This window comes from Anolis carolinensis, unplaced genomic scaffold, assembly GCF_035594765.1.
Source record: "Anolis carolinensis isolate JA03-04 unplaced genomic scaffold, rAnoCar3.1.pri scaffold_8, whole genome shotgun sequence".
Lineage (NCBI taxonomy): Eukaryota > Metazoa > Chordata > Lepidosauria > Squamata > Dactyloidae > Anolis > Anolis carolinensis.
The window spans coordinates 30,807,340-30,826,539 of record NW_026943819.1 but is presented as its reverse complement, the minus strand read 5'-3'; the positions used below and the strand labels follow the sequence as shown (position 1 = coordinate 30,826,539).

Here is a 19,200-nt window from a genome sequence, read left to right as displayed (position 1 = left end):
GGCCCCCGAAGAAGGTTCAGACAAGTGGAGATGGTGAGACTCAAGTGTCCGCTGGTGAGAAGGACAAGCGTGCACAACAAGAAACCCCACCTGAAGCTGAGAACCTGCCCTGAAGATCTCAGTATCCATCAGCTCAAGAGAGAAACTCAACACTATGAAGAAACTGGTGGTCATTGCAAAAAGGTCCCACTTGCTTCCTGAACGGCTGGTCCAAAGGAACTTAACGTTAACAAGTGAGGCTTTGGTTCAACCAAGGATGTTTCATGGAGGAGATACGTGAGATGATCCACCCCAACCAAATTTGGAGGAAAGGTATTGGAGGGTATGCCAGCCTTCAATGTCTAAGGGTTTCTGGATGAAACAGATGGTCTAGATCTATTCTGCTTTCAAGGCCTGGTTGTAGGGCAGGGACAGCATTTGACACTTGGGTGGATGGCCAAGGCAGAGAACGGGGCACGGGGAGTGTATGTGTCCCCGTTGGTTCTGCTGACCCTCTTGCGATCATCTTAATGAGTTGGGACTTGGTTGTTATTGTCATCATTGCCATTGGTGACGCCTTAGGAAAGGATACATTGCATGTTCTGGGTTTTGAAAAAGGAGGAAAAGGAAGCCAGAGGGGATGTGAGCACTCACCAAGCTGGAAGCGGTCACTTCGTGGCACGACAGGCCCACAGGACAGGTCAGGAAATGGTCCTGCTCTTTGCTAACGCGCAACTAGGAGAGAAGGAAGGAAGCGGAGAAAGAAAAGGTGAACAATGCTTTCGTCCCATGTGTCCCAGGAGCATTCCCCCCCCCCCCACGAGGCATGCAGACCAGAACTAGGCACGACATGAAATGTTTGGGTGCCACGTCATCAAGTCCGCATAGGGTTCCTGTGGGTGGAGTCTCCGTTGGGGGTCCTGGCACGGCCTTGGCCGGAGGAAGGAGCAGAAGGCTCCTCGCAGGTCAGGGACCCGAGGGAGTGGAGAAGGGCAACAAGCAGGACGTCATCTTAAATTTGGTGACTAAAAACATTGATACATGCACATGTTATTTATTTATTTATCCCGCCTTTCTCGCCCTGAAGGGGACTCAGAGCAGCTTACAAGTTATATGTACAAACAATGTATTATATTATTAGCATAGCACAATATTAGCATTGTATATCACTACTAGCTGTGCCCGGCCACGCGTTGCTGTGGCAAAGTATGGTGGTATGGGAAATAAAGTATTGAGGTATTGGTGGTAGTTAAGGTAAAGGGTAAAGGTTTTCCCCTGATGGAGCTTAGCCTTCTAACTGGCAGCAATTGGATAAAAACAATTATTCCTTTCCCTCTCATTGGGACTTTATTTTTCTTTTCCTTTTGTTGTATGAATGTAGAGGCATGGAGGAGGGGTTGTGCTGCCAAGTTTAGTGTTTCTGGGATGTGTAGTTTTGTTGTTTTGTCCTAGGCTGAAATTTCATTACCCTTTTATATACAGTAGAGTCTCACTTATCCAACGTTCTGGATTATCCAACGCATTTTTGTAGTCAATGTTTTCAATACATTGTGATATTTTGGTGCTAAATTCATAAATACAGTAATTACTACATAGCATTGCTGTGTATTGAACTACTTTTTCTGCCAAATTTGTTGTATAACATAATGTTTTGATGCTTAATTTGTAAAATCATAACCTAAGTTGATGTTTAATAGGCTTTTACTTAATATCTCCTTATTATCCAACATATTCGCTTATCCAACATTCTGCTGGCCCGTTTACGTTGGATAAGCGAGACTCTACTGTATATAGATATTGTACTAGACCACTATACTGCAATATTATTAGTAATATTACATGTAATATATATAATTTTTATATTATTATATTGTATTATTATTAGTATATTGTATCACAATATTATGATCAATATGACATGTACATACAATATATTATTAGCATAGAAAAATATTAGCATTGTATATTACTATATTGTACTAGAACACTATACTGCAATATTATTAGTAATATTACATGATATTACATGATACTGTAATATTAGTAGTATTATATTGTATTACATTATAATATTATAATATTATATGAATATACAATATATTATATTATATTATATCATACTAGCTGTGACCGGCCACACGTTGCTGTGGCTTATGGGAATCCTTTGTTGGCCAAGTGGAATAGAAGTGAATAGCCTTGCAGCCTCAAAGCCTGGCCATTTTCTTCTTATGGGAATCCTTGTTTGGTGAGCTGGAATGCAACAGAATAGGCTTGCTGCTTGGGAGGCTGGGTACTTGTGTTCTAGGGGAATGGTTTTTTGGGCTGCTAGAATTGCAATGAATAGCCTCACTGCTTCAAAGCCTGGCTGCTTGCTACCTAGGGGAATCTTGGGTTGGTCAGCTTCAGTAGTACAGAGTGGTATCGCTGCTTCAAAGCCTGGCCACCTTCTACCAAGGTTAATCATTTCCTGGTCTGGTTGGATTGCACTGAATAGCCTTTCAGCTTCAATGCCTGGCTGTGTTATACCTAGGGGAATCCTCATTTGGCGAGCTGGAGTAGCACCCTCAATCAAAGAGCCGCTTTGAAGCCTGGCTACTTCCTTTGTAGGGGAATCCTTGTTTGGCCAGCTTAAATTGCACTGAATAGTCTTGCAGCTTCCTGGTGGAATCCTTTGTTGCCCAGGTTGAATGGCAATTAATAGTCTTGGTGCGGCAAGTATGAATGCTGCAATTAGTCACCTTGATTAGCATTTAATGGCCTTGCAGCTTCAAAGCCTGGATACTTCCTGCCTGGGGGAATCCTTTGTTGGGAGGTGTTAGCTGGCCCTGATTGTTTCCTGTCTGGAATTTCCCTATTTTCAGAGTGCTGCACTTTATTTACTGTCCTGATTTTAGAGATTATATTGTTCTGTATTATTATACCAGAGTAAATATTACATTTGATAAACTGATACACATATATGTTAAATATGTGGTTAAGGTGGTTAACGTGGTCAAACCCCGCACAGAAGAGAAACTGGGTAGTAGAAGGATAAAGATATATAGTAGAGATATAATAATTTTTGGGTTGATTCAGTATATGTGACACTAGCGTACTAACAAACAGATTTAGAAAATCTTTTCCTAAGACGGGTTCGGCTCACCGTGACGGCGGTGCTGCTGAACTGGGCCCAGCCGTAAAGGTCCAGCAGCCGGTAGACGCTGGCCAGCTTGCAGCGCATGAGCCGCTCCCCTTTGGCCAGGGCCACAGAGTCCGCGGCGTGCAGGTCGTTGACGGGCGTCACCGTGGAGAGGTCTGGAGGAGGAGAAGATTTGACAAGTGTGGATTCTGGCAGGACGAGGTCTGAGGAAGTTAGAGAAGTTCAAGGAAGTAGAGGCCGGCGGGGGTACAATACGGGACTTGAACAGTTTGTGGGAAACAGAGTTACAAATTACAGAACGAGATATGAGAAAAGTGGTAGAGACAATAGGAGCGACAAGCAATACAAAAGTAAGAGAAACGAGGAGGAAAATATTACATAAATGGCATGTAATGGTACACCCTGTCAATTAGCATATTCATTCATTGCAAGGCAAGAAAGCAAGCCGCTATGAGTGAAAAGAAGCATTAAAAGCAAAAGCTACCCCACCTGGCCTCCTTTGCCAGTGTTTCCAGTGGACGCAAGGCATGCCATGATTGCAAGGCAAGACAGCAAGCTCGGGCTGTGGCGCAGGCTGGAGAGCAGCTGCAATGAATCACTGCAATGAATCACTCTGACCAGGAGGTCATGAGTTCGAGGCCACTCGGAGCCTATGTTTGTCTGTCTTTGTTCTATGTTAAAAGGCATTGAATGTTTGCCTATATGTGTAATGTGATCCGCCCTGAGTCCCCTTCGGGGTGAGAAAGAAGGGCGGAATATAAATGCTGTAAATAAAATAAATAAATAAATAAATATTATTATAAAAATAATATAATATTATTATAAGTGCTGGCATGGATGTCAACAGAAAGGCCGGTTTACGCACATAATGCAAACAGGTAGTGCAATACTTCTGGCAGACTATCCAAAATGTGTCAAACCAAATATTAGGAACTGACTGGATTATAACGAAAGAAATGGCGGTCTTAGTACAAAGAGAAGGAATGGGAAGTTACAGGGAAATAAAGGAAGCAATGAATGAGGTCACAGAAGCAGTGTTAGTATTGGGATGGGAAGACAAATCAAAGCGGACAGTAAATAAATGGCATCAGTATATGGTGGACCAAATGGAATTTGAAATTATGAAAGTAAAATTAAATGATTCAAAAGGTAATGAAAATAGACTGCAAGAAGTTGAAGAAAAACAGAACCGGGTCAAGAATTATATTATGAATAAGTCTAGAGATCAGGCCATAAGAAATAGGATACAAATGTTATACACAGTATGTAAATCTAGAAGGATTGTCTCAAACAGGGTTAATATGTAAGAGAAAATAATCCTCGTGGTGGTGGTGGTGGTGGGAACTGTAAATGTTGTGTATGTGTATGTCCTAAAATAAAATAAAAAAAATTAAAAAGAGAGAGAGAGAAGTTAAAGAAAGAAGGGAGTTTCTGTTTCTGTTTCAGAAACTGAACAAGTAAAGGAATGTCGGGTTGAATGGGCTTCCAATATGGGTCGCCCAATAAAGCTGGAAGAATGGGAGCATATTTGGAATCCAAGTTGAAATACACCTATGCGTATGATTTAAAAGAAAATTGGAACAAAATGATGTACCAATGGGATATAACTTCACAAAGAAAATTTTGTGGAAAATTTTATAAAAAATATGCCAAACAAATGCTAGAAGTGTGAAATTGAAGAGAGCACTTTCTACCACATTTATTGATTGATTGATTTACAGTATTTATATTCCGCCCTTCTTTCTCGCCCCAAAGGGGACTCAGGGCAGATCACAATGCACAGATACATGGCAAACATTCAATGCCATTGGACATACGACACACACAGACAGAGACCCAGAGGCTATTTAACATTTCCAGCTTCTGGCTTCATGAGGGTATGCCCGATTCCGGCCACAGGGGGGGCTGCCGCTTCTCCATCCACTTGATGGAGTACTTCCTCATTCCTTTCTGCACGCTGCTGGAAGTCTTTATGGTGTTGTAAATTAGTTAAATTAGCCTCCCTGCATACAGTGGTACCTAGAATTTTCTACTCAACAGATGCAACTGTTTTTCCAAGCTGCTTAGGTGGGCAGTGAGCTAGGCTATTAATGGTCAGGAGCTCAAACCGACCTGGGCTTCGATCCCATGACCTCTCGGTCAGTAGTAATTTATTGCATCTGGCTACTAGCCAGCTGTGTCACAACCCAGCCGACATGTGGTGGACATGCAGAAAAGCAAAGAGCTATTGGAGAGAAATCCAAGAAATATACCAGAAAATACTTAATATAAAAATGCAACTCCCGGGATCCCACAGCATTGAGCCATGGCAGCTCTAGTTTATCACAACGGCATCCTCTGCACCATTAGGGCTGATGCAGCCCCAAAGCCATCCCATTGGGAGCGCAAAGGCGTCCGCACGAGAAGAGACGAGGACTCACTCAAGGGCGACGTGGGGAAGACGGAGGGGGAGGTGCTGGCCATGAAGTCCGCAATCTGCCGCAGGGCCCAGATGTTGGAGTTGTTGCCTTTCTTCGTCTGCTCCTGGATGAGGCTCTCCAGCTCCTCCCTGAAAGACTGGAAACACAACGCAGGCGTCCTGAGCGGCCCAAGCCCAGCTTTCCTTGGCTAGACATGGGACTCATGCGCTGGGGCACCACTTGAGTTACGGCCATGGCTCGAGGCCGTGGGCTCCCAGAAGTCGTTGTTGGCTCTCTTTGGCAGGGAAAGCCCCAGACCTCGTAAAACCGCAGCTCGCGGGCTTCCCTAGCGTCGAGTCAGGGCTTTCCAAGTGGAGCCAAAATGTGTTAATTCTACAATGTAGACATAATAGAATAACAGAATAGAATAACTTTGTTGTCCTTGTGCATCATACAAAAAAATTAAATGCCATCCCCAATCACATTACAGATGTATTCCTACAAAGCACCCGTCCTTCCACACCCTTAGTCGCACGCCTTGGGCCTCTTTTGTTGAGAACCTGGGAATTGTTCTGTTAGGACAAGAGATGGGAAGTCCTGGAAAAAAATGACAGGAAAACAAGTTTTTTCCTGATTTTTTTCCCAAAGCCATTTTCTCCAGAAAAAAATGAAAAATGTGTAGAACACGTTCTTTTCCAATGATAAATACAGTAGAGTCTCACTTATCCAACATTCGCTTATCCAACGTTCTGGATTATCCAACGCAGTCTGCCATTTAGTAGTCAATGTTTTTGTACTCAATGTTTTCAATACATCGTGATATTTTGGTGCTAAATTTGTAAATACAGTAATTACTACATAGCATTGCTGCATATTGAACTACTTTTTCTGTCAAATTTGTTGTATAACATGATATTTTGGTGCTTCCTTTGTAAAATCATAACCTAATTTAATGTTTAATAGGCTTTTCCTTAATCCCTCCTTATTATCCAACATATTCGCTTATCCAACATTCTGCTGGCCCGTTTATGTTGGATAAATGAGACTCTACTGTAATATATCTATGACATGGTACTCAAACTATGAAGATCATAATGAAAAAAATGGAACTTTTTGCTTCTATTCAATCAAATAAAAAATTCAGGAAAAAAATGACTTTGGGTAAGAAACAGGAAATAAAACTTTTTCCCAATGTTTCATTTTTTCCCCCAGGCCTTCCCATCTCTAGTTCGGACACCACAGTCTTTCTGTTGCTTAGAGTAAAGATGGGTGGATGGAAGGAAGGAAAGAAAGAAGGGAAGAAAAAAGGAAGGAAAGAAAGAAAAAAGGAAATATCTAGTAGGTTAAGAAATAGATGCTATGGTTAATTCCCATTTGAGGGGGAAAGTGAATCCAACTCAGGGTTGTTGTACGTTTTCCGGGCTGTATGGCCATGTTCCAGAAGTATTCTCTCCTGACGTTTCACCCACATCTATGGCAGGCATCCTCAGAGGTTGTGAGGTATTTTGGAAAACTATATATCTCCAATATACCTCTGAGGATGCCTGCCATAGATGTGGGTGAAACATCAGGAGAGAATACTTCCAGAACATGGCCATACAGCCCGGAAAACATACAACAACCCTGTGATCCCGGCCATGAAAGCCTTTGACAACACATTAAATCCAACCCAGGCTTTGAAGGAGCTCTCCAAGGTTCTGGCCTTTGGTGCCTGAGAACACACTGCAGAAGACCCTTGGGCAACGGTCCCTGTGCCTCTGGAGGCATCCGGACCAGGCAAACTCCAGCCCTCCAAAGAATCACAGACCAGCAGAGTTGGAAGAGACCTCACGGGCCATCCAGTCCAACCCCATTCTGCCAAGAAGCAGGAAATCTCATTCAAAGCACCCCCGACAGATGGCCATCCAGCCTCTGCTTCAAAGCCTCCAGGGAGTTCCACTGCCGAACAGCCCTTCTCACTGTGAGGAAGTTCTTCCTGATGTTCAGGTGGAATCTCCTTTCCTGTAGTTTGAAGCCCTTGTTCCCTTGTGTCCTAGTCTGCAGGGCCGCAGAAAACAAGCTCCCTCCCTCCTCCCTATGACTTCCCCTCACGTATTTATACATGGCCCTCATCATGTCTCCTCTCAGCCTTCTCTTCTGCAGGCTAAACATGCCCAGCTCTTTAAGCCGCTCCTCATAGGGCTTGTTCTCCAGACCTTTGATCATTTTAGTCGCCCTCCTCTGGACGCTTTCCAGCTTGTCAACATCTCCCTTCAACTGCGGTGCCCAAAATTGGACACAGTGTGATTCCAGGTGTGGTCTGACCAAGGCAGAATAGAATAAGGGGGAGCAGGACTTCCCTGGTTCTAGACACTATTCCCCTATTGATGAGGCCAGAATCCCATTGGCTTTTTTAGCTGCCGCATCACATTGTAGGCTCATGTTTAACTTGTTGTCCACGAGGACTCCAAGATGAACATGAGCCTACAATTGGGAACGTGGGAATTGAAATCCAAAGCACCTGGAGGGAAGGCCGAAGTTTGCCCATGCCTGATCTACACTGTGCAAGGAGGGCGGTTCACGACTGCTTCCACGGCCACGGCTGAGCCCTGTGGAGTCCTGGGAGCTGCAGCTTGGCAAGGCCTTTGGCCTTCTCCGAACAGCAGGTCCCTGAACCCTAGTGCTGGGCGGGTGGGGCCGACTCACGGGGCTTTGCAGGATCATGGTGACCCGCTTCTTCTGCTCCATCAGGTTGAAGTCCTGGCGGAGGCCAGCGGCTGTATTGCGGAGACGGAGGAACTCGGGGTCGTCGTCGGAGAAGCGGTCGCAGTTCTGGTTCTGGGGGGGCAAAGAGAGGGAGGCCTCCTCCGGGATGGTTTCCTCGCTCATCCTTCCGCCGGGCAGGCGCCGTCCTCCTCCTCTTCTTCTATGGATCTGTGAGGAGATAGAATAATAACTATTATTATTATTGTTATTCAGGCGACAGCAGAATCAACTAAAAGCAACTAGAAAAACTGACACAATGCGCAGATTTAAAGATCGAACTGCAAAGACTCTGGCACAAGCCAGTCAAGGGGGTCCCAGTGGGGATGGGTACACTGGGTGGGTGCAGGGCCTAAAGACCTTGGCCTGCACTTAAATACAATCAGCAATGACAAAATGACCAGCTGTCAGCTGCAAAAGGCCACCTTACTCTGATCTGCACGCATTATTCGCCGATACATCACATAGTATTAGACACTTGGGAAGTGTCCAACGTGTGATCCCATACAACAGCCAGCAGAGTGATCTTGTTTGCTGTGTACTCACCTTGTTGTATACCTAATAATAATAATAATAATAATAATAATAATAATAATAATAATAATAATAATAATAAGATATACTGCTGGCATTATAAATTGGACACAGGCGGAACTGGACATTTTGGATAGAAAAACAAGAAAACTCATGACCATTCATCATTCCCTGCACCCTCGCAGTGATGTTGACCGGCTATATCTGCCTAGAAGATCAGGGGGCAGAGGACTCTTACAAGTCAAACAAGCAGTCAAAGAAGAAGAACATGCCCTGGCAGAATATGTCAAGCAAAGTGAAGAACCTGCTTTGACTGAAGTCAAAAATCAGAAACTCCTCAAAGCACAACAGACAAAGAATCAGTACAAGAAAACCGCACTACAAACTAGAGCTGACAGCTGGCACAACAAAGCATTGCATGGGAAGTTCCTTGGCAAATCTATCTTGTGCTGCAGGATGTCCCTTCCACAAAAACAAAGTTTTTTTGCAGTTTAATACATTGTTTCCCATGTTTTTATGATAGGATCAATTAGGAAATGGCATTGGTAACCCAGGAATGAAAACTGTGTTACATAGTGTAATATATTATAATTATAATTATATAATACAATAATAATAATAATAATAATAATAATAATAATAATAATAATAATAATATGTGCTATAGCAGGATGATGTCCCTCCTGCAAAGACAAAGTGTTTGCAATTTAATAAACTTTCCCCATGATTTTATGATAGGACCAATTAGGAAATGGCATTGATAATCCAGGAACACAAGTCATGTTACGTAGTGCCATCTTTGCCTCTCTCAATGAAAGCAGTAGAGTGCTTGGTGGTTTCTTTGGCACAAAGTGATGGCTTGTGGGCCCGTTTTCAGAGCTCACCCCAACTCCACGTCCCACATCTGCAGGGGGACACCGTGGCATCGGTATTCCCACCCTTCCTTATCGTGCGGCTGGGTCGGGTTGGGTTTGAGGCCACCGCTCTATGAGTCTCTCCCCCCTTTTCTCCAGGAAAGCGTGACTCCACTTGCCGCCCGCCCGCCCACCCACAAAACGCGGCAGCTTCGTTCCCCTGTTGCCTGGTTACCCACAGATTATCTGCAACCTAAAAATAAGAAATCTGAGTGGGATTCGGCCCCAAAAGCCTCCCTCCCTGCCTGGCAGGCAAGGCATCCATTCACATTCATTCGTCATGCAGTTCTTTCACTTCAGAACGTGGCTCGTTCGGGGATCAGGCCAAGGGCCAGGCAGGCATCCCACCTGCACAGGTAAGAAGGAGCCATTCCCAACATTTTTTCCCCTTCTCCATTAAGCCATAAGTTGGAAGACATTTGCCACAAGTCAGAAGCAATTGCCATGAGATGGAAACAGTCACCCAAAGGTGGAAATGGGGCCGGGCTGTGGCGCAGCTAGCTAGTAACCAGCTGCTATAAATCACTACTGACCGAGAGGTCATGAGTTTGAAGCCCGGGTCGGGTTAAGCCTCCGACCATTAAAAAAAAAAAATAGCCCCGGCTTGTTGTTGACCTAGCAGCCCCGAAAGACAGTTGAATCTGTCAATTAGGGAAATTTAGGGACGCTTTATGCGGGAGGCTAATTTAACTAATCTACAACACCATAAAACTGCTCACGAGGAAAAGAGGAGGAAGTACAGCCACCAATGGACGGTGAAGCAACAGCTCCCCCTGTGGCCGGAAATCGTGAAGCTGGAAGATGTTTAAAAAAAAAATGCCTCTGTGTCTGTCTAAAAACTGAATGTTGTTTGTCTATTGGCATTGAATGTTTGCCATATATGTGTTCATTGTAATCCGCCCTGAGTCCCCTTCGGGGTGAGAAAGAAGGGCGGAATATAAATACTGTAAATAAATAAATAATAAATAAATTGATGTTTAATAGGGTTTTCCTTAATCCCTCCTTATTATCCAAGATATTTGCTTATCCAAGCTTCTGCCGGCCTGTTTAGCTTGGATAAGTGAGACTCTGCTGTACCTGGAAAGAGCCTTTGGGGTCATCAACACCTTCAATGTTCATACTAAACAGGCCTGAGGCCGTTAGGAACGGTGGGAGTTGCAATCCAAAACGACTGAAAGGAGGGCCCAAGTTTGCCCATGGCTGCACAAGCGAGTTCCCCACCATGGACCCACCTGGAGCATGGACGGCACTTTGGCACTGGCACAAACATCTTTCCCCCACGAAGAAACAAACACACACACAGTTAAAATACAACACATGTCTGGTTTTCCAAAGAGAGATTATTATTATTATTAAACTTTATTTGTACCCCGCTAGCATCTCCCGAAGGACTCGATGCGGCTTACAAAGGCCAAGGCCTCAACACACAATATAACAATACAAAACAAAAGGCAAATTAAAAACAATTAAAACAGTATAAACAACAAGCAGTAAACAATACGCTAAAACACAATAAAACTGGGCCGGGCCAGAGTAATGGGTACAAGATTAAAAGTGCTGATGTGACAGGTGAAATATAAGGCTTATAGGGCAAGTGCAGGGTGCGATATGCAATCTAAGTTCTAATAAAGTGCTTATAGGACTTGGTATTGGAGATTTCCTATTAATCTGGGAAGGCACATTGGAACAGCCAGGTCTTCAAGTTCTTTCTGAAGACTGCCAATGTAGGGGCCTGTCTGAGATCCTTGGGGAGGGTGTTCCAGAGTCGGGGGGCCACCACGGAGAAGGCCCTGTCTCGTGTCCCCACCAACCGCGCTTGCGACGCAGGCAGGATCACGAGCAGGGCTTCTCCAGATGACCGAAGTGAACGCGTGGGTTCGTAGACGGAGATGCGGTCACAGAGGTAGGATGGTCCCAAACCATTCAGGGCTTTGTAGGTATGCACCTGCACCTTGAATTGGGCTCGGAAAATAAATGGCAGCCAGTGGAGCTCCTTGAACAGGAGGGTTGACCTCTCTCTGTAAGGGGCCCCAGTTAACATCCTGAGATCCCTCCTCAGAGTCAAGGGACTTCTCGAAAAACTGCATGTGAGGCCGGGAGGAATTGTGCCGGCAGAGGCCTCGCTTGGTGCGTCTCTCTGGGGCAGCGCTGATGCTGTGCTGCGTGTGCACATTCTTCCCAATCTGCGCTGTGGGGACAGGGGGAGGCTTTGTGGGTTATGAAGCAAAGTGGGATAGATGCCTGCAGCCTCCCGCCACCCTCCCGGCCGTCCCCTTAAATTTATTATTTATTTATGTACAGCATTGATATCCCGCCCTTCTTTCTCACCCCGAAGGGGACTCAGGGCAGATCACATTACACATATAGGCAAACATTCAATGCCCTTTAACATAGAACAAAGACTAACAAACATAGGCTCCGAGCGGGCCTCGAACTCATGACCTCCTGGTCAGAGTGATTCATTGCAGCTGCTCTCCAGCCTGCGCCACAGCCCGAGCCCTTAAAGGGTCGCAGGCTCTTCTGCCTTCCATCTGGAGAAGGGAGGGAGCACAGGGCAAGAGCGGCGCCTTCACACTTCTGATCCATGCATTGTGCTTTGTGATATAATGCCTTTAATTGATTGTTCTGTGTTTTCACTTGTGTTGTTGGGCTTGTCCCCACGTGAGCCGCTCCGAGTCCCCTTGGGGAGATGGAATATTATTATTATTATTATTATTATTATTATTATTATTATTATTATTATTGTATTGTATGACACAGCAAACAAGATAGATATGCTGGATTTCATATCACAAAATCACAAGTCGAACACTTCCCAAGTGTCTAGGACTGTGTGATGTATTTTCGGATGATGCGTGCAGATCCCAGCAGGGTGGCCTTTTGCAGTTGGCAGATCATGATTTTGTCAATGTCTATTGTTTCCAAATGCCGGCTGAGATCTTTTGGCACGGCACCCAGTGTGCCCATCACCACCGGGACCACCTGCACTGGTTTCTGCCAGAGTCTTTGAAGTTCAGTCTTGAGGTCCTGATAGCGGCTGAGTTTTTCCTGTTGTTTTTCGTCAATGCGACTGTCACCTGGGATGGCAACATCAAGGATCAGGCCTTCTATCTCCTTCTTCAGGGTCCCATTCATGAGCCATAGCCAGGTCTATTATTATTGTTGTTGTTGTTGTTGTTGTTGTTGTTGTTGTTATTAGAAACACAACAAGATGAGTCCACAGCAGACACTCTGCTGGCTGTTGTACTGGATCACGTCGGACACTTCCCAAGTGCCTAGGACTGTGTGATGTATCGGCGCATAATGCGTACAGATCCCAGTCAGGTGGCCTTTCTTCTGCAGCTGGCAGGTGGGGATTGTGTCAGCACCAATTGTGTTCAAGTGCAGGCCAAGATCTTTAGGCCCTGCACCCATCACCACTGGGACCACCTTGACTGGCTTGTGCCAGTCTTTGCAATTCAATCTTTAAATCCTCATATCGTGTCAGCTTTTCCAGTTGTTTCTCCTCAATCCTGCTGTCCCCTGGGTTTGCAACATCGACAACCCATACTTTATTTTTTAACACAATGATCGTGAGGTCAGGAGTCTTGTGCTCCAAAACCCTGTCTGTCTGAATTCGGAAGTCCCAGAGTAGCTTGTCATGTTCATTCTCTGTCACTTTTTCCGGCTTGTGATCCCACCAGTTCTTTGTCGCAGGCGGTTGGTGTTTGTGGCACAAGTTACAATGAATCTCTGAGCCACGGTGTTCTGCCTCTGCTTGGAGTCAGTCTGTGTGATCTTCTTGCAGCAGCTGAGGATGGGAATAAAACCGCCCTCTCTCACTTGCAGAAAGGCTCTTTTCACAGAGATGCATTTAATATAATCCCATTGCAAATGGGATGCAGTAGGATGGGGTGGGCACGGGGTGTGTCTGTGCTCCTTTCACTGAGATGCATTTCAGAGAAGCCCGTAATGTGGCCTGGCCGCATAATCCTATTGCAATAGGGACGCGATGGGCTTTGGCGGAGGGGTGTGCACGCATGTGTGCGTCTAGTTTGACCTGGTTTCGAAAAGATGCCCCGCCTGACAGTTGTCGGGTTTTGCTGGCGCTTTGCCAAGAGGACCCTGGGGCCCCTCTGCCCATTTGCATCAAGAGAAAGGAGGCCGCGGTTGCAGGCGGCAGGTGCCTCGCTCGCTCTCCGGCTCTCTCGCTCTGCCTTTCTCCCTTCGCACAAGCCGGCTTTGCACCTTTGGGCCCAATCCCACCATCTTCTGCCTGGGCCTTCCTTTGTAAATCACTGCTTTTGAATTATCTCTCTCTCTCTCTCTCTCTCTCTCTCTCTATATATATATATATATATATATATATATCAAAGAGACTCTCAGTTGTGAATGCATTGGGGATTGGTAGATGTTGGGGGGATGATGATGATGATAATGATAATGATGATAGTAACAGAAGTATAATAATAGATTCTCAAGTAACCCATGGCAAATAATAATAATAATAATAATAATAATATGTAAAGCAAAGTGAAGAACCTGCTTTGATTGAAGTAAAAAATCAGAAACTCCTCAAAGCACAGCAGACAAAGAATCAGTACAAGAAAACTGCACTACAAACTAGAGCTGACAGCTGACACAACAAAACATTGCATGGAAAGTTCCTTGACAAAATTGAAGGAAAAGCTGATAAGGAGAAGACCTGGCTGTGGTTCACGAATGGGACCCTGAAGAAGGAGACACAAGGCCTGATCCTTGCAGCCCAGGAGCAAGACATCAGGACAAAGGCCTCAAGGATCTTTCTTCCATGTCAATTAATTGGAGGCTTTGGCCTGTCCTTTGTCGGGATACATGGCTGGTAGAGGAAACAATGGCAGCCCCTCCCCATCCTTCTGTGTGTTTGCAAGCCCCCCAGCTCTGCAGGCGCATCATTATTATTTATGGGGCAAAACCTCTGGAGGGTCTCTCCAAAGCCCCAAAGCCTCTTTCTCTGACATCTTTTGAAGAAGAGAGAGAGAGAGAGAGAGAGAGAATCCCATTAAGCAGCTTGGTTACCTTGATCCTTCAGAAGGACCGATCCATTCACATTGCAGGGAGGGGAGGGACAAAAGCCCCAAATGGCATCTCTGGACCTGCAAACATCATGCCGCTCTCTCTTCAAATGTTGCACATGAGTGCCGGTAAACTGAGAGTCTACATCATCATCATCATCCAACATCTACCTATCGCCATGGGTGCCACAGGTTAACTGAAAATCTATTATTATTATTATTATTATTATTATTACATCTAACATCCCGTGGGTTAACTGAAAATCTGTTTTTGATGTTGTTGCTGTTGTTATTATTATTATTATTATTATTATCATTATTATCATTATCATGGTATCTATGGTAACTATCACCCATGGGTGCTGGTTAACTGAGATTATTATTATTATTATTATTATTATTATTATTATTATTATTATTATTATTATTGTTGTTGTTGTTGTTGACATAATGACATAGTCTGACACAGCAAACAAGATAGACATGCTGGATTTCGTATCACAAAATCACAAGTCTAACACTTCCCAAGTGTCTAGGACTGTGGGATGTATTTTCGGATGATACGTGCAGATCCCAGCAGGGTGGCCTTTTGCAGCTGGCAGATCGTAATTTTGTCAATGCCTATTGTTTCCAAATGCCGGCTGAGATCTTTTGGCACGGCACCCAGTGTGCCCATCACCACCGGGACCACCTGCACTGGTTTCTGCCAGAGTCTTTGCAGTTCAATCTTGAGGTCCTGATAGCGGCTGAGTTTTTCCTGTTGTTTTTCGTCAATGCGACTGTCACCTGGGATGGCGACATCAATGATCCAAACCTTTTTCTTTTCCACAACTGTGATGTCTGGTGTGTTGTGCTCCAGGACTTTGTCAGTCTGGATTCGGAAGTCCCACAGTATCTTTGCGTGCTCATTTTCCAATACTTTTGCAGGTTTGTGATCCCACCAGTTCTTTGCTGCTGGGAGGTGGGACTTGAGGCATAAGTTCCAATGAATCATTTGGGCCACATAGTTGTGCCTCTGTTTGTAGTCTGTCTGTGCGATTTTCTTACAGGATATGATCAATGGTTTTGTCGGTTTCCTTGCACAGTCTGCATTTTGGGTCATCAGTTGATTTTTCGATCTTGGCCTTAATTGCATTTGTTCTGATGGCATTATTATTATTATTATTATTATTATTATTATTATTATTATTAATCATGCAACTGAACATCCATGTGCATGCACACATATGTAATGCGCATCCATGTGCATTACTACTTTGACTTGGGTGCAGATGGTCTGTATCAAGACAAAACCTTCCATAAGACAATCACAAGATCGTGGCCTTTGCGCTTCCTCTGTGTATTGCACACATTCATGCGCTACCCCTCATATGTGGGCCTACCTCATTTATGGCATCTCCCCCATTGACTAAAGTGTGTCATACTCCCCCCCCCCCCAGAGTTCTGCACATTTCTTCCACCTGCATTTTAAGACCTGCGCTTCTGCAAATGCAAGCATGAGGGGTGCATTTCCTAACTGCTCAAAAGACCGACACAAATGCTCTTGCGTCCCAGCGATGTTTCCCCATCGCAAGGAAAAGGCCAATATGGAAGGAAGCGTGCACCGAAATCATCTGCTTCGTCAAGCGCGGTGGAAGGGAGAAAACAGCTGAATAATGCATCTCCCCAGCAGTTTGGGAAAGCGGCGGCGCATAATGCTCCCTTTTAAAAGGGCAATAAATAAGTGATAACCCTGAAGTACAAGCCAAGGAGGTGGAGAGGGGCGTGGGCAAATCAAAGGGCGCACACACGCACCGAGAAGCACCACTGGCAGACAAAGCCATGAAAACCCAAGGAAGCCAAGGGTGCGGCAGGGCCACGGCTCCGATGTTGTGTCGCTTGCGCGGCCTCCAGACTTTGGAACTTTGCCAGCTGCTTTAACTGTCTGCAAGTATCGCTTCACAGGCGAATCCAAATTCCCTTTTTTAAAGCCATTTCTTTCCAGAATATACCAGCCGACGTGGCCATTTGAATCTGAGAATCCCAGAGTTGGAAGGAACCCTAAGGGCAATCTAGTCCAACAACAACAACAACAACAACTTATTTATATACCGCCCTATCTCTCGGATGGGACTCAGGGCAGTTTCCAATCATAAAACCAACACATACATTACATAGAAACATAATAACACATTATTAAGCAAAGTAAAACAATACAATTATATATAACAATAAAATAACACTTATACAACCTGATCAAGGGGACGGGAACCATAAACCCAATATATTAAAATGTATCATTTTAGGCAAGATCTATCTTGTGCAATATATTCAGGCCCAGAAATCGGCGGTATTCCAATGTAATTACTCAAAAACCTGCCGACACCACCAGGTCTTCAGTTCCTTATGGAAATTGGCTAATGTAGCGGATGGCCTGATCTCTTTTGGCAGCGCAGCTCCCTAAGGTAAGTAGACAGACAGACACGTAGGCAGGCAGATCAAAGAACCATAGTTGGAAGAGACCTCACGGGCCATAAAGTCCAACCCCTTCTTCCATGCAGGAATAGCACAACCAAAGCCCTCCTGACAGATGGCCATCCAGCCTGCTTAAACGTCTCCAAGGAAGGAGCCTCCATTGGAGTCCAAGGAAGTGAGTTTAACTGCTGAGCAGCTCTTCTCCTCACAGCCTCTGAACACTCCTGCCATAGATGTGGGCGAAATGTCAGGAGAGAATGCTTCTGGAACATGGCTTCCTGTCCTTTGGAAAACGTTGGAAGGACTCTTATAGGAGAACTGATACTGAGAGCGGCCCACCTTGCGCCCCGCAGACAGTAAGGCCTCCCAAAAGGCCTGCCATCTGAAGTCAAGGGAAGGAGACAAGAACAGAAGAGACAAGGAGGGGATCCGGGCTCACGTAGGAGCCAAGTCAGCCATAAGGCAGTGGCGGCGCCTGTGGGTTCGCTCCAGGGTTTTGAAACCTATTTCTGAATAAGCGCATTGAAAGACACTGAGAGCGTGGGATGGACGGATACTGGGGGGGGGTATGTCCCTCATCTGAGTCGTGTTGCTTAAATCCCGTATATAATATGGAGTTAGCGCATCTGCTGCATATCTATGGCACTAAATTGACAGCAGTGTGTGCGAAAAAGACCTTGGAGTCCTCGTGGACAACAAGTTAAACATGAGCCAACAATGTGATGCGGCAGCTAAAAAAGCCAACGGGATTCTGTCCTGCATCAATAGGGGAATAGCGTCTAGATCCAGGGAAGTCCTGCTCCCCTCTATTCTATTCTGCCTTGGTCAGACCACACCTGGAATCACACTGTGTCCAATTCTGGGCACCGCAGTTGAAGGGAGATGTTGACAAGCTGGAAAGCGTCCAGAGGAGGGCGACTAAAATGATCAAAGGTCTGGAGAACAAGCCCTATGAGGAGCGGCTTAAAGAGCTGGGCATGTTTAGCCTGCAGAAGAGAAGGCTGAGAGGAGACATGATAGCCATGTATAAATACGTGAGGGGAAGTCATAGGGAGGAGGGAGGGAGCTTGTTTTCTGCGGCCCTGCAGACTAGGACACAAGGGAACAAGGGCTTCAAACTACAGGAAAGGAGATTCCACCTGAACATTAGGAAGAACTTCCTCACAGTGAGAAGGGCTGTTCGACAGTGGAACTCTCTCCCCCGGACTGTGGTGGAGGCTCCTTCCTTGGAGGCTTTTAAGCAGAGGCTGGATGGCCATCTGTCGGGGGTGCTCTGAATGCGATTTCCTGCTTCTTGGCAGGGGTTGGACTGGATGGCCCATGAGGTCTCTTCCAACTCTACTATTCTATGATTCTATGAATGGTAAAAGATGTGCATTCAAATGCACATCTGAATGCACAAATGTGCAAACCTGCCTGTGTGCATGCACCATGACGGTGCAATTCGGGTTCTGCCAGCTTGAAAAAGAGGCAGACTTTTGCACAGGCCAAAAATATCCCAATTGTGGTTGCGCTTTGTCATGATTTTAGCTTGGATGTTGCAGTTGCACAGAAAGGAAAGCAGTCCAGGTTTTGCCATAAGTTAGAAAAGAAGGGAGACTTAATGAAAAGAGAAAAGAAGTGTGGAAGGAACGACACTCTCTGGCCCTTTTAGGGGAAAGGTCGGAAGCTCCAGACCACCAAAGGTGCGTCTACACTGCAGTTAAAGAAGTGTAAAGGGTGCCATTAGCAAGATTAATTCCCAAGTGTTGCAATAGCAATAGCAGAACCCATGAGAAACCAACCTGGGCACGGAATATTATTTGAGAACACAGAATCTCTGGGCCACCCTCACAGCCACCAAGTCAGACTAACACAAAGAAGCCACTGACATCCACAAGAAGCAGGTGAACAATGTAAACAAAGGAGGAAACCATGACAATGAACAAAATGTGGCTGCCAGTGTTGAAACACACATTGTTGAATCAAGTGTGGGATCTGAGCGCATCATCCAAAATACATCACAC

General features: G+C 45.2%; 1 protein-coding gene across 2 annotated transcripts in view; it reads right to left on the bottom strand.

Annotated features, from left to right (window-relative positions):
• Positions 1–19,200, bottom strand: part of add2 (adducin 2) — a 51,477-nt gene that overhangs the window by 22,108 nt on the left and 10,169 nt on the right. For both annotated transcript variants that reach the window (XM_003228517.4, XM_008122228.3), the window contains exons 2-5: positions 8,203–8,430; positions 5,539–5,674; positions 3,122–3,273; positions 634–714 (exon numbers count right to left, since the gene is read on the bottom strand). In XM_003228517.4, the coding sequence (XP_003228565.1) occupies positions 634–714; positions 3,122–3,273; positions 5,539–5,674; positions 8,203–8,385 (552 nt within the window). In that variant the 5' untranslated portion in view covers positions 8,386–8,430. The remainder of the gene's footprint in view (positions 1–633; positions 715–3,121; positions 3,274–5,538; positions 5,675–8,202; positions 8,431–19,200) is intronic.